The following is a 16,483-nucleotide window of genomic DNA, read 5'->3' as shown; positions in this document are numbered from 1 at the left end:
TCACTGTCCCCCAAGATCCTCTCTCATTCATCAGGATCAGAGAAGCCAGACTGTCTTGATTGATAAGGACACATCATTTTCTTTCTCCTGTCCCATTTTGTACGACTCCGTTCTGTTTTCCAAACAAAGCTAGACACACACTGGAGTTTACACACACAGACACACATTCATTCATTGTCCCGAATCATCAAGAAAAAGAAGGGTGGGTAATGGACCTAACAGTTTCAAGGTGACAATATATCAATGCTGTGTTGGTTCTCAAGGAAATCTTGTCTTTTAACATAAGCATATCTCTGTGCTCGCAGGAACAAGTGCCTGAAACAAAGTAGGAGGTGGTGAGGCTTAATATCCCCCTGTTCTCATCCCAGAGGGACAAGTATAAAACCTGTCATCGCATCCTTTCTCCTACTCTCTGCCTCTCTCACACACCTCATTTCCTTTGTATAATAAATGTTGGTTTAGACGAGGCGCTCATGTAGTGGCCACCACCTCCTGAATACTGAACCATGTGTGAGTCCATCACACAATACAGCTCATTATCAGTGAAAAACGTCTATAGTGGAAGACAGTTGACTGGCAGGAGGAATCCAGGTTCTTTGTATATTTATCATAAAAAAAATGGATGATGTGTAATAAGAAAAAACACGTTCACATTTCCACAAAAAGAGAGAGAGAATGTTTTGATGCATTGCATTGCTGGTCAAAGGCATCTTCAATTCTTCTTTCAAAGAGCTTTAACTGTACTAAAAAGGTATTTACCTCTAATTCCAAGCCTGTCTGTGCCTGTCGGTGGTAGCCAAGTGGTTTTCAAAACTGCTTCAGGATGCATCCCTGCTGATTTCTCCACACCACAGCCCCACCACACTGTGAGCTGCACACACACACACAGGCTTGATTTCTCGTAAACCCTTACGGCAGTTTGCCATGAAATAATGCACAAACACTTAAAGCAATGGCCTCCATTTATCAAACAAGTCCCTCAAACTGATCTTAAAATGATCATGAATAAAATAAAATTGCATCTTGAACTGCTGCCAAACTCAAAGCTGTGCATATTTATAGGCACACAGTATGCAGTATACTGAGCTGTAAATGAAAACCAACTACCAATGACCAAAAACCAATGTTGAAGTAACCAAGTCAGAGTCATATTACACACAATAAAATCACATGCTTTCTTTATGATGAATACTCACAGTTCCTTTTATTTTACATCTGTTTAACCGAACACACCGAGAAGGATGACTTAGGTAACGTGTTTACAACCTGATAGATACCAAATACAAGCCACACCTGAAATAACCTTAACACAATCACAGCCTTGAAGTGTTTTTTTTACTGAGTATAACAGCCTTTCCCTTTCTGAAACAGATTAACCTCATGCAACCAGCCCAACAGAGATTACATAAACAGGAGCACAGTGTCTCCATCTGGTTCAGTTCTGTTTGCTCGTACCATACCTCCGATTAGTGCTTTGTCATTGTCAGAGTTCAGATTAGGATTAACCCAACTGACACAGCAGTGTGTGTGTGTGTGTGTCTGCACACTGTGGACGTGTAGTGATATAAACAGCATTTTCCGGTATTAGAATAGAATAATAGTAAAATGTCAGTATGACAACCATTCATAAAAAGGGTATGAAAACATCCTTGAAAGCATTTTAGTTACACATTGAAAGTAATGTGTAATTTCCAACATTAGAAAGAGAGTCCAGCAACAAGTCCAACTGAACTGAACTGTGTGTGTCTTTGCTCTGTGTCTTTGACTTGCTGTGACAAACAGCAACTCTTATCATTGTCAACGAGAGCACGTCGGGGCCATGTTCCCATAGCAACCAGGACAAGATAACTCAGCAAATAAACAGAAAGTTCACAACTGTGGGAAAAAAATACTACCTTAGAAATAATGAAATGTAAAGCTATTTTCCTGTGTCTTTTCTTATTGGAAAACCAGTAGCACCTCTTACTGGAAATGACACCCACTTTGGATAAATGTATATTTGCCAAAATAATTGTACGTATTTTGGGGGGAAATGAGGTGAGAGAGATGACCAGACACAAACCATGGCCAGCATCCTGAACCCTTTTATGATACAACTTTTATATTGTAGAAAGAACTGTCTAAATCATTTTACAGTAATCACCAAATGAATGATCTCCTTCCAGTTTATTCAACAGTTATTTATTTTATTTCTTCAAATTCATATAACTTGAGGAAAAGTGCAAGTGTGTGAAGGACTTTGTGAGTGCCCTGCCAACATGTGATAGCAGTCTTTGTCACACTGTACACCTGATACCAAACTGTTGAGGTGGAGCAGACTAACGCTCTTTGAACTATTTACCTCCCTGTTGCTCTCTCACTGTATCTGCCTCATTCTTGTTCCAGACTTAAAAGAGTCAAACCAATAGAAAGACAGAGGGGACAAGAGGAAAGGGAAAATGAGAACAAGAACAGAAGAGGAGGGACAAAATGGCAATTCATGAAGATTGTCTTATGTTTGACATGAAAAGCCCTGAGAACTCAGGAAATTGGCTTTGGCCTATTTTGGGTTAGGAGCTCTGGGCATATCAATGACTGCGGGATGAAATGAGAGAGGCCCAGAGGAGCAGCAATTGATGGAGGGGAGGCCGACCAGTGGCTGCTAAGGTCAAAACTGGAAGAAAAACCATTTAACAAAATGAGTATCAAAACAGAAGGGATGTGAAAAAGAATATTTATTTCAAGGTTGTTTGATCAGTTGATTGTCCAACAGATTAGTTGTAAGACTCACAAAAGGGCTTTTATCCAGTCTAATCTGTACTATAGAATGTGTTTCATCTTAATAATGAAATGCATGGAATTTTACTATATTTAACTGGGGATTTCCTTTATGTAATTGGTTGATATGCCACACATTAAACTGTTAAACTGTGAAAAAAGCATGATAACGCATTTTGAAAATATCATAGGTCATTTGATACTCTATATCTCATAGGAAATAACAACAGTCAGTCAGATTCATCCTCTAGGAACCATGAATGTACAAAATGTTATAGTTATCCCTACAGTAGTTTCTGAGATACTTAAGTCTGGATCAAAGTAGTGGACCAATCTACACTGACTTAAAACATGACACAAAAGCGGAAGGGACATGGAGTGACAGACGTCAAGCATAAGACTAATCTGGCAAATCCTAGCTCATCTAAAATAGAAAATGTTTTAGATCAAAAAATACTTTTTTTCTATAGTAGGCCTATAGTATAAAATATGTCTACTAAATTGAATCACAAACAACATAGTACAGTCTATTGCTTCCAAGTCAATTACTCAATGTAGTTTTGTTAAATGAGAAATTAAGACTTCCGATTGCAATTCTCATCTTAACATAAATCAATTCAGCACTAATTAACCTCTTCTCGTATCTTAAAGCTTTCATTAATTAAAGCCTATTCATCAAAGAGTTACTGTAATGCTCTATGAAAGCCAGCACAGTTCAGCTGAGAGGGACCATTTTCGATTATTGAGCTACAGTAGGCATTTCTGTCCTGCTTCCCATTTAATCACTACTCTCATTGATTTCCTGGATCAGCTGTCTGCAGTGTCTCCACACATTAAACCATCAACTGTCTCTCTGCCTCAGATCAACCTCCTCATCTCTGGTCTATCCACCACAATCCATCTAAGACACCTTTCCCACAATGTCTATGCTCTGCTCTTTTAGTAATCAGTTAAGTATCCGTATATGAGTGAAATAACAACACACAAGCTCCTATGATGAGTTATGGAAGGAGGCCATTGACTACAAAATCCGTCTCTCGCTTCAGTCTCCAATCCTCCACATGGGCCCGACATCACAGCAGGCTAACAGGCTGATAGCCAAGCACACGCACACGCACACACACACACACACACACACACACACACACACACACACACACACACACACACACACACACACACACACACGTTCATGTGCTGGTCCAACACTCTCTAGGAGGATGGCAAAAATAAGCAATAGGCACCTGACCGGGCTTTGTCCCTGGCAATATAAGTCTATGTTAGCTATGAATGAAATAAGCTGGCATCAACTAAAAGTGAATGAGGGGTGAGAGATTGCATTTAGCTTTCTCTGACCTTGGCTTAGGCGAATATCAGGTTAAAAAAGAGACTAGCAGACAAAAAGACAGCAGGGTTCAGACAGTAAATGGCTGGCTCAGGTGGGAGCACCGAGGAGAAAGCACTAATGAGGAACACTTGGAAAGACTGAGGCACTGATGCATGAAGTAAATGGAGGGTGAGAGCTGACTAAGAGTGGAATAGGTTAATGGGAAAGTAAGGAAGACACATTTACAAGCAAGCACTCATAACCATGTGTAGAGGAAGTGGGGCAGTGGTCACAAGAGGCGGGCATGGACAGCTGGCTCACCCAGGTGGTGCAGGCGGACTCTGGGTGGACACCTTCTGCCACTCCCATTTGGCGTTTGTCTTACCGCACTGAAGCACACATGCCAATGCTCTCACAGCACCGTGCCCGGTGAAATTAAATGTGTCCACAAGGCCACTGTAATGACCACATACTCGGGGTAAAAATGGTGTCATGTGGGCATCATCCACAAACATTCACCCGTTCCAGCTGCCAAATTGTGAGAATTTACTGTTTTTCTTTTGTCTTATGTGATAGTAAATTAATATCTTTAGTTGATTAGTAGTTGTTTTGGAGCTTTCAGTCATATCACACAGTAGCAGATAGTGTTAGCCCAGTTGCCAGTGTAGATGTTTGAATTTCCATTTCTTCTGAGCACTTTAAAGACTTCTCGTCCATGTTGGTTTAAAAAAAAAAAAAGATGAGGTCAAAACAGCTTTAGATTTTAAAGAGTTGGTCGGACAAAACAATGGGCATTTTTAACCATTTCCTGACATATTGTTGACATTCACGGTTCTTAAATGTGAGTATTTATTATCATTACGAGGGCAATATATAAACACTTTGAAATTAAGACCTTAGGCTCTGAGAAACGGATAGGTATTTTTCGGTTCTCTTCAATATTTTTTAGACAACCTAAATGATTGATAAGTTAATTGAAAGAAATTTGATGAATCAGTACTGAAAGTAGACATTAGTTCCAGCTACTACTCTAACATAACTCTGTCCATGTAATTAAAGCATTAACATTAATTCCATCAGCTCGTGTTCAACTCCACCAAACATGGAAACACTTTCGGTTTTGGTTTTGTTCTGAAACAACCACTCCATCAGTAGAGGATTTTTACTGCTTCCTGGATTATACTTAAGGGACACTTCACACACATCCAATGCCGCACTAGCAGTCTATTCACCACCACACTCAGACATACAATACATGCGAGCCACTGCTCATAGCCTTTGTATTAACCTTATCTATCGAACTAACCTAAGAGACTGGCGACCCTGCTGCCTGAGGCACTGCTGCCAATTGGTAGCCAGCGATAAGGCAGAGCAGGGCTCACATATATGGTGCTCATTGGTTTGACTGGTTGTGTTAGCATGCAGTGTCGCACGCTGGCGCACAATCAGCAAACTGGTTCATCGATGTTAACATGAGCGTTTTCTTAACTGAGCCAGACTTCAAGGACAGAGTTGTCCTACATTGTCTGGAAAGGGCTAGGTCGACTGTTCAAGACAGATCAACAAACTGAGCTGTAATCTCTCACCATCCCCATCAGGAATTTATTTCCAAAAGACACACACTGTCATTGCAAGTTTAAGGTCTGTCTCAATGCAAAACTGTGGCCTCATTGTTTTCTCTTTGTCTTTTGTCCTTGCAGTGAAAAGATGAATAAACATCCATGTCCCTTGACAACAAACCAGCACATCAAAGATAAAATGTGGAGTGAAGCCAAGACTTCAGATTGGAATCTGTGGAACACTCCAGGGGTCTCAAATATCACATTTTTATGCTGATAAAATCAGGTAAAGTGGGACAGCGTTGTGTAGAAAGCTAAACAGGCTACGCTTTAAACTGGAATACAACACAAAGTGGTGAACAACATCAGCTGTGAAAGACGCTGGTGTGCCCTCCCTCAGGCTTCTCACACAGACAAACAGTCCTCATGTTTAAAAGGTCTTTGATGTAAACGTCTGAGATTGGTAAAACATATGTATATAATACTAAAATTCAAATCGATAATAGTAATAACTGGGTAATAACAGAGCGAGCATTGATCATTCCAGCGTAAACTGTGCCACTCAGTAAGAAACTAACTTCTCACTACTGTCAAAGACTAGTAACCATCATTCAATTTCAGATGAGCATCTCTCATTGTTACAAGGGCACATCAGTCCGCATCATCGGAGCTGATTCTGGGTCAATCCCCACCCCACTTCCTCATCCCCCCTCCTCATTTCCCTTCCCTTCCCCTTTGTCTGCTCTGTCTGCTGCTCCATGGGGGGAGGTGGAGGCCCAAGAAAGAATCAAATTAGCTTTCTTTCCTACATTTTTATGACAGACAGCCTTGTCAAGGTCAGGGAGGTGCTAGCCAGTGTCTGCTTGATGTCAATTATCTTCAACAAGCAGTGGCCATTAGAATAACATTAGTTGTTTTTGGTGGATGCTGGATGCTTTTAGCTAAAGTGCTTCTTTGCACCATGACTGTGTATATTATTAGTATGTGCCACCATGTCAATACTTGTAATCTGAAGAGTGTTAAAAATATACTCAACTGACAAATAATGGCAGTGGCACTGGAAGAGCCAGTGTAGGGTTCATAAAAAGATCAAAGATTAAAAGAAAAGTGGCAACAAGAAGCAGTCCATAAAGAGCCAAAAATGTGGTTGTATTCACATTTTGCTTTTAATTACCCAGTTTAATACCCTTACAGAAAAACAGGTGAAATACATCTTCACATATGTGACATATGCTATATGTGCCTGTATCATGCACATGTTTTCACACATGGAACATCTGTAAAACCACCTGCCTGTAACCATTTTTTGTGTGTGTGATTAACCTGTGTAAGCTTTCACATGTGGTGTTTCATATGTGAAACATCTGAAAATCACATGGGCCTGTGTGTATGTGAATTATTCAAATGTAAAATGGTGTTTCACATGTTCTAATTTAGATGAACAGGTCTGGAAGACTTCAACAGCAGTACACACACTCACACGAATGCTAGAGATCATACAATGTTGTGGTGGTATATTTCAAGAATATAAAGGTTGCAAGTCAAACAAACACAAAGCTGCCAAAACCTGTGGCTGTGTTTTTCTTTCACACACAGTGTACAACATACACTGCTGAGCTGCAGACTGCTGCCATGACTCTGCTTGTCTGCCTGCCTCCCTGGAGGGCTGGTTAGCATTACCACCAGCCCAGCCTCCCACTCTGTCAGACAGCATTTAGCATGAGTGCTAATGCAGCCAGCCACCACGTCCGTCTGTCTGTAGGTATGTGAACTCAGCCAGGGGCTGAAGACCTAGCTTTTCTCTCAGGTAGATGCACACATGTGTATTCTACTGAAATGTCTGAGGTATATTTACATATATTTAAAAAAAAAAATAGGCAATGACCTGGGAATGAGGATTATTAGTCTGCTGAATGGTGGAGCAGACAGGATAATGAGCTACAACTAGATTTGGCTAATACCATAAAGGGGTTTTTTTAGGCTAGCTTACTGTGCTATCCTAACTGGGCAGAATTAAAGTTTACAGAGCAGCTTTAGCCTATTTCTTATGCAGTTTCAGAGGCAGTGCCCTCAATGCCATTTTCTATGGCTATACATTTTTATCTATTTTCAAGTCATGTTTTGTACTTCAATGTGGAAGCATAGTGCTGGCAACACAATAATCGTAATGACTTTAACCATTCAGGGCCTCTGAGTATTTCCAGACACTAAATCAGCCTCAGAGAAGCTTATTTCACTGTGTGAGTAGAATCACATGATATAGCGTTGAGTAAATGAACACTCACTGACCTTTATTTCTCAACAGCTGAGTGACGTAAATTAGCAAGTGCTTATTAGCTTCTTCGCCACGCCGTGCGGGATTAGCCAAAAATTTATATCTTACGCTGTCTGTAAACACTCTCTGTCGCTGTCCACAGCTTCTCCATTCATCATTGTAAAACAAGCAAGAGTATCAACAAGACTAGCAGCTCTGCAAAGTACTGCTACACAGTTGGGCTTTGAGCTAAATGCTAAGCATGCTAACGCGCTCACAATGACTTGCTAAAGTTTAGCAGATACAATGTTTAACGAGTTAACCATTGTAGGTTAGCAAGTTGCAAACAATTGCTAATTAGCGCCTGCAGGTATTTGGTCATTAACTGAAGTATTTGACTAATTAAGACTGTTTGGGGCAAATTCAGTTGTAAAGTAGACACATTTCACTTCACTAGTTACTTATTTTGTGCTGAATTCAGCAGTTTTTGAAGCCTTGTCCTGCTGTCATCTCTCTCCATTCACACAAAAACAACTCAAAACAAACTCAGAGATACAAACTCCAGCAGTAAATAAGCTACTTAGTGCTGAGGGTGATTATGGGCCAGCTGGTCACACACACACACACACACACACACACACACACACACACACACACACACACACACACACACACACACACACACACAACACTCTGACAGCAGCTCCACTGAAGCATGCACACAAACATACAGGTCTGGCACAGATTCAGAGATCTTTCCATCTTTTGTCTGCTCCATAATATCTACAGATATTTACCAAGCTAAATCCAGTTCTGCTGTCCAGGTACGGCATGTGAGGCTAAAATAAAATTCACTTCAATTAATTCAGGAGGAAATGCATTGTGAATATGACTAAATCCATGTCAGATGGACACTCTCTCACAGAAAAGGCTGACCTGCTTACAGCGTGCACTGCTGTAAAAGGAGGCATTTCAGAGGCTGAGGAAAGACGTGTGTGTGTTACAGTGCATATTTAAAGAGGCACAAAAGACATATAGTGATGAATACGAGAGTAGGAGGAAGAGGAATTCTTGAAATGTACACTCTTATCACTTGTTTACTGGCAAGTCGCATCATATTTCCAGTTCACAGATTAAAAAAGCAGAAGAGAACAACAATTTAGATCATTCAAACACAACATTCAACACTAAAATAGAGAAGTGCGTTATCCCTATACAGTCTAGACACACCACCTGAGGGCCTCCATCTCTCGGCCTCTTCCTCCCTCCGCGGGAATATGGCAAACATGTGCAGCTGTGCCCAAATTATTCATTCACGCGACGCTCAGACGTACACACACATTGCCCCATGCAGACACACACTGACTGCATGTTTGGCTAAGAGCTCATATTTGCACGCTACAGTAGCCCTTTTGACAACAGAAGACACACTTGCTCCTTTTTCCACTCCTCCCCCTCTGTCCACCACCCTCCTCCGTCTCTTTTCCCCCCTTTGATTTTTCTTTGTATTTGTTGTGTTGAATTGCAGGAAGCATCGCTGTTTTCAGACGGGGGAGAGCAGTTTATAAAACAAAGACGACATCAGAAATTGACTCTAAAAACCTCCTTCCTGTCCACTGTACTCTCTGAAAATGTTGCCGGTCCCCATCCACCCTCCAATTCTTTGCCCTTGCTCAGTGTGTCTTTATCTGTGTGTGTGTCTGTGTGTGTGTGTGTGTGTGTGTGTGTGTGTGTGTGTGTGTGTGTGTGCAAACTCAGCACAGAGCACAAAGACCTGCAGTGACATCAGACTCATTCACACTGTGTCCTCTGTCTACGCTCACCCGAGAGGTGCTCTGTTTAAAGGGCCTCTGCTACGCCTCATCCCCCCCCACACACACACACACACACACACACACACACACATATCCCCTGTGATTTCTAAATGACCACAACAATGTCAACACTCACATCGTGGTTTATCAAAATTTGCAGACCACAGAAATGTATTTAACGCTCACCAATAAGCGAAGGAAAATCAATAATTTTCTATATATTTTCTCTATTTTCTAACTATACAATGAAAAAAAGCAGCATGAATGAATATAGTTTGGACTGTTTAGAAGTCCAGTTCCAGCGGACATATGATGAGGTATATCCTGATATCAGAAAAATGCAAATGTTCAAACTGAAGCGCCTTTCATTCCTCACTGAATTCAAATGGATGAATTCAAATAAATACAGATCTCTGTGTGTGTTTGTGTGTGTATGCACATGTGCAAGAGTGGGCGTAATAGGAGGAGGTCGTAGCTGTTGGGGAAAGTAAGCTGGTGACATTCCAGCATTTTGGTTCTGCAGTTTCACGCTTTATTTTGCTCACAGTGCAGACAAGCTTGAGCAAGAGAAAATAAAAGGATGAGGCAAACATCGAAAGGGTAGACAGTTAGCACACACTCGGGATCAATGTATTCTTTCTACTTTTTTTATAGTCAGGAACAACTGGCCTTTTTTTGTCACCAAAGAGCAGAAAATGTTTTTTTATTAAGTAGAACTTCAATTGATTCTCTCAGTCAGATCGCGGGGCAGTAGACTTATTCCTAGAAGGTTTAAAAAAAAAGGACCAAGGCTTAACTTCAAGTCAATTTTTTTTCACTTTCACACTCTCACTGAGGATTCATTCTTAACTGAATCATGTCAACGGGCTCATCAGCGGCTCGCAAAGCAGGAAGTGAACAGGAAGTGTGGATAGTCCAGCGGCAGCCTTACAGGAAGTCATTCTGCAACAGCAGCACACCATTTGGGAGTGCTGATGAAGTTCATCAGCAGACCAGTTGCACAATCCATTTTAATGCCAAAGCACATGCCATGCTCTATACACTGAGCACACAAACACCACTCCCCTAATAGTCAGGCCAACACAATCACATTGCTCTATTATACGCCCGTCATCTGACGTGCCATTAAGAGGAGTTGTGTTATTGTTTGGAAATTCACGATGAGCAACCTCACTAACTTGTTTGTCCTGGAGACCTTTTTCACCTCCTTGGACCACAAACTGCTCGTAAATTCCCAGAGCCTGTAGAGCCTGATTAATCATGAAGCTCCTATCAACTTTCAGGTCTCATGTCAGAGGATTCTTTCATCCTCACTGCAGTGACACACACACATAGACAGTACACACTGTACATGCAATGCTAAGCAATTCTAAACACGCTGCTATAGCAATCTTGCCACAAAACATTCACACAGAACTGTTAGGGTTAACAGGTTTAAAGGGCAAGAACAAACAAAACATGTGACAAGCAGGCCAGCATGAGGAGGAAGTGATGCACAGCTGTGGGTGGACAAATTGGGCGTGTGCTCTGTCATGTTTCCTGCTCCTCATCCCTCGTTTGAGGCCAAATCACTGATTGAAAACAAATTCAGTGGTGACTCCCATCAACAAAGTAAAAGTGCTTTCACTTGTCCTGACCGGCGAATCTGCAGAAAGCTCAATGCTGAAGAGATGGAGGGGCTGAATGTTGAGACCAAGTGTAAGAATGTACCGAGGAGATTACATTGCAGCACTACCATGTGACTAGTTCATACTGTAGGCTGATAACTCGTACACAAAGACACGTCCACAATTTCCCATCAGGCCATTTTAAAGGCAACCCCCCGGGGAGGTGTGTAACCCAGACAGAGCCTGTGTGGCAAACCATTGACACACACACACAGGAAACAGGCGAGACTGGTAGCCTACACAGGACATACATCCAACAACAAAACACCCCTTTTTTTTAAAAAAGCTCCAGTTTAAAGCCTTTGTGTATCAGCTGTGAAGGGCCCTTTCCACAGTTGTATTCCCCTACTCCTGTTTTGTTTTAAAGCCAGTGTTTTTGGTCATGAAGTGGCAAAACTCTGCAGCACTTGGACGGATTTATTATAAACTTTAGTGCTTCTGCAAAGCACTGTTTTTGACTGGTTGATCAAAGTGTAAGCAGACGACAGAGAGATAAAAGATAATCCTTTTTCCAGCTGAGCTCCCATCGCCTTTAAGCCAAAATGCTCTGCGTCATAACTGTCCAAAACACCCGACTCATGTGCATGTGGGGTCTGAAAGAACACTGAATATTTTGTGCTCTATTTGCAGAACTTGTTTTTTTCATTATCTTCAGCCACAAATGCATCAAACGCACAGGACTGATGATTCATTTGGAGATTTTTCTGGCAACGAAGCTCAAATCAGACAGAGTTCAGCCTTGAGGAAAAGCCTGTTAAGGTGAGAACATCAAGCAGCAGCCACAAGGTCAAAGACCACAATAGCTCTAAACAGATTTGTCTTTGTGTCTATTTATACACAGCTATGGAGGCTGACTTAGCACTTCGATGGATGACAAGAGTCACTCCCAAGTTTAAAATGAATAAGTGGTGGAGCTGCAGAGAGAAACGTCAGGAGAGAGCGTTCGATATGCAAATGGGATTTTACACACTGCTCGTAACTTTCATATCGAGTACATGCATACACACAAAAGCTGAATTATTGACATTTATAGTAGCACGTGCACGCTCTGAGCCAGCCTTAACATAAAGCCTTAAATCTGGCGGCAAATGCAGCACTCAGCATGAGATCAACGAGAGAGGGAGGCACCCTCGAGGTAAAGTGAAACTGCATGATTGTGAGTGTGTGTGTGGGTTCACATGGGCGAGACTCAGAAAATGTAGGAGTCTTATCATCCTTATAGCCTGTTTGCATCAGACTAAGCTTATCCTGTAAGTGAATGCAGCTGTATGAAGATGAAACAGCCAACCCAGCTGCCAGCCAATGCAATTTAAAGACGGCCACTTAGTAGGGAGTTACATTACATGCATCTTGCCGTGTTTGACGTGACTGCAATGCAGAACCATTGACTTAAGTGTGTGTGTGTGTGTGTGTGTGTGTGTGTGTGTGTGTGTGTGTGTGTGTGTGTGTGTGTGTGTCCACATCCAATCCTCAGGCAGTCAGGTCTGAATGCAGGATTGTAGGTCACGTCAACGGTTATATGGACATTGTTTAGGAAAGGCAGTGCAGACATTCAGGAAATGGATGCTGGCGACTCAGACTATGTGCATGTGTGTTGGTTGGCCCTCATGACAACCTCATTGCCCTCCAAATGCACACACACACACACACACACACACACACACACACACACACACACACACACACACACACACACACACACAGTCCTGAGCTGTATGCCGTGTGCCTGAGGGCCTGCACAACATGGGAGCAATTAAACACCATCCTCTCTTATCAGTGGCCGACTTTCTTAGGGGGAAAGAATTAAAAGACGCTCTGCGGTCATTGGGAAAACCGTCGCTTATGCGGCAGGAAGTTATCCTTCTGCGTGTGTTTATTTGTGGGCCATTCCCATTTCCTGTCAAACACACAGACACTTTTGGTGGCGCTCACAGGGTATGTAAATACACACACAGATCACACATGATGAAAAGGAGCAGCTCGCCCACCAGTGAAGTCATGTAATTACACGAACTGTTTAATTACAACGTGAAGTTGATGCTAATGAAACTGATTTAAAAAGCTACTACTGTAATTAAAATGCTCGGGCCCTCTTTTTCTATGATAAATGTGAGTTTAGTGAGTTATATTAAGAGAAATGTGCTTACACACTGATGATCATGCCAATGTTACATCACCCTAAAAAAAAAAAAGATGGCGACAGCTAAACAACACACAGGCGTGTGGTGTGTGAGGCGATATCTGTCACCTTCATTCATTCACTTACACTCTGTCAACAAGCCTCTGAGTTGCTCTCCAGACTTTAATCAATAACTTCAGTTGAGCAGCAGCCACCAGCTGTCTCTATGGCTTCTCTTTTCACCTTTTTTGCTTTGCTTTTTTTGTCAGCACCACCCACCCCACTTCCTGTTACAGTTTGTTTCTGTGAACAAGCACAAAGGAGATACACTCAGCGGCTGATTGACAAGTGACTCTGAAACCTCCCCTGGGGAAATGAGGCCATCAGTTGTATGGTTCATCTTACTGGGCTGATCCCCCATCCTCCACCCCCACTAAGTTCAATCAATGGGTCCCAAACTGGGGTTGGAGGACCTGAAAGGAGTCGTTTTTGAAGAATAGTTAAATTTCACTATTACTTTGCTGCTGTTGCGTACATTTGCACTATAAAAGAGGGTGCGAGGAGACCTATTTTCTCTTAATCTTCTAATAAAGGACTGTCAGTGTGACCAAGTGGGATTCATTAGCTAGTGTGACAGAGTCTGGGAGGGTCTGAGGTAAAGGACAGACCACCGCCTCAGCTCCACACACTGCAAAATGTGTATGATTACAGGCGTAGCCCCAGTCACACTCCAGTCATGCCTCCCAGTTTGAGAAGCACCCAGTTCCAGCACATGCACATTTATATGCTCTCTTTCAAATCAGCATTTTAGTCTTGGCACGCACAATCGATGGGCTGCTAATATCTCCTGATACGAATCCAAAAGCTGCTGTGCTGACCGAGCTTTTGGGTGCATTTCCAACAAAGGCAGTGAATGACACAGCTCTGAAGGAGAGCATCTCTTTGTGCTCGAGTCATCTGCAGAGGCAGGATTTTTAACACATTAAAACACAAACACTGCTTATGGTGCAAACTCAGCCATAAGGTGTTCACTAGACACGGTTAGGATGAGGTGAGACTGCAGGTAGTTGCCTGTGAGAATAATAATGCAAAGATTGGTTTGTAGAGAAACGCCCATTCTCCTCCCTGCACCTGGCTGCAGCTGTCCTTGTCACTTCACCCAATGTTAAACCCTGAATGCAACCCACTGCTTCTACACATAACGGGAACAACTAATGCTGTGGAGAACTTATGCCCCCCCACATACATCAAAACAATCATATGGAGATAGCGTGGTGCTGGCACATGCTTTCCCTTATCAATACTGTGCAGAACACCACCCATGTATTGCAAAACAAGGTGTGATACTCTGCTCAGTAGCTGTAAAACCTAACTGCATCCCACAAGGAGCAGAGACATTAAGGGAGTGTAGAGAGTAAAATAAGACTATAGGTGTGCAGGATGCGTTTAATTGATCGCCGGAGGCACAGACACAATGTGGTCTGCTAAGGTCGGCAGATTTCCAGCAGACAGACGTAGGAGGCTTACCTCAACGCAACCTTCACACAGCAGTCGCCCAGGCTCGCCATTGTCGCCTTCAAGGTTCGCCGACGGGATGTGGAGTATTTCGGCTATTATTATTATTTAATTTTTTTAGTGTGTGTAAACCGTGCGGTGCTGCGGCGGTGCGGGATGTTTCAGGTCAGGGGGAGCAGCCGTCAAGACCTGCCGGCGGTGAGCTGCCTCATCGGGACTCCTCCTGTCTGCTTCTTCTCCTCCGCTGCTGTGGCAGTCATTTCTGTCTCGCTGGTGTTGGTGGTGCACATCGCAGAGTTCAACCCGCGTTCTCTCTCTCTCTCTCTCTCTCTCTCTCTCTTTCCGTGCTGTGTCTCAGTCTCTACATCCTGTTTAAAGTAGATATGAGCGCTCCTCGGAAACCACACCGCTACTGCTCTCACACAGACGCGATCACGTTGAAACGGCGCTGAGACTGTGAACCAGAGGGGGCATTGCTGCGTTCAGGGGCTGTGGGAAATGTTTGGTTTTCACCTTTTGGACGGTTGGTTCGTGCACAAGGCGGCCTCTCTATACCTTCCAGCTAACAGTGCATTACAGGCGGTTATGGAGGATTATTTCACAGTTAAATTAAAAGGGAAAATGGTAAATTAATTTGATGTTTATCAGTTGCCAAACTCCATTCATCACCATGGAAACTGATGGACCAATGCTGGCTCAGCTGAGTTAGGCTATATTATGCAAAAGAAAAATATCCTCAAAACAATAAGCATGTCCTGTGCAGACAGATGAAGGCCTATGTGGAAGAAGAGTTCACATCCTTTATTTAAAGGGGTGTTCCAGCGATTTAGTATGTCACTTCCCTAAAGTTGGGGGACTCACAATGGTCATATTAAAGCAACAATGATTAAAACTAATGCAGCAGAGGCAGAGATAAACTGATTTGTAGGCCCTAGTAGTTCCAAAAACACAAATTTCAGATCCTACATTTCCCACAGTGCAACTGGATAGCCTTCATTAGATCTTCAATGCCCAGATCTTTAAAACCCCAAAGACTTTCTGTTTGATGACATGTTTTAGGGGAACATTTGCACAGGGGGAGGTGAACCCAAATGGCTAAATCTGTGCAGAAGAAAAGATAACGGCTGATGTTACAGAGGGGGATCCTGAATTCATTCTCATTTTGAAGCAGAATGCCCCCTACTGTTAAATACGTTTGGATCAATAAATAAATAATAAATAAATAATGATAAATACAATTCCTTTAACCTTAGTGGTATATTGTTGTATATTATAGCGGCTGTTAATACTTACACATTAACATGTAAACAGCATTGTATGTTGCAGCTGGTCAAGGTGGAGCTAATGTAACTATTTCACATTCTCTTGTGTAGTTTAATCTATAACAATCATATTCTAAAGGCTCATCACATGTTTTTATGTAAAGTATGAATCTGTAAAGTAACTATAGCTAACAGATATCTGTAGTGAA

The 16,483-nt window shown here is 42.3% G+C and overlaps 1 protein-coding gene across 15 annotated transcripts in view; it reads right to left on the bottom strand.

The window, feature by feature from the left end:
• The window catches only part of LOC127371909 (mitogen-activated protein kinase 14A), a 123,131-nt gene that overhangs the window by 48,783 nt on the left and 57,865 nt on the right, over positions 1–16,483 (bottom strand). For 5 of the 15 annotated variants that reach the window (XM_051415126.1, XM_051415136.1, XM_051415135.1 and 2 more), the window contains exon 1: positions 15,025–15,424. The exons of 9 other annotated variants lie outside the window; for them this stretch is intronic. In XM_051415126.1, the coding sequence (XP_051271086.1) occupies positions 15,025–15,065 (41 nt within the window). In that variant the 5' untranslated portion in view covers positions 15,066–15,424. Of the gene's footprint in view, positions 1–15,024; positions 15,426–16,483 lie in introns of those variants that run through there. One more of the 15 variants, XM_051415129.1, reaches the window with a different exon arrangement.

This window comes from Dicentrarchus labrax, unplaced genomic scaffold, assembly GCF_905237075.1.
Source record: "Dicentrarchus labrax unplaced genomic scaffold, dlabrax2021, whole genome shotgun sequence".
Taxonomy (NCBI): domain Eukaryota; kingdom Metazoa; phylum Chordata; class Actinopteri; family Moronidae; genus Dicentrarchus; species Dicentrarchus labrax.
This window is presented reverse-complemented; position numbering and strand designations above follow the sequence as displayed.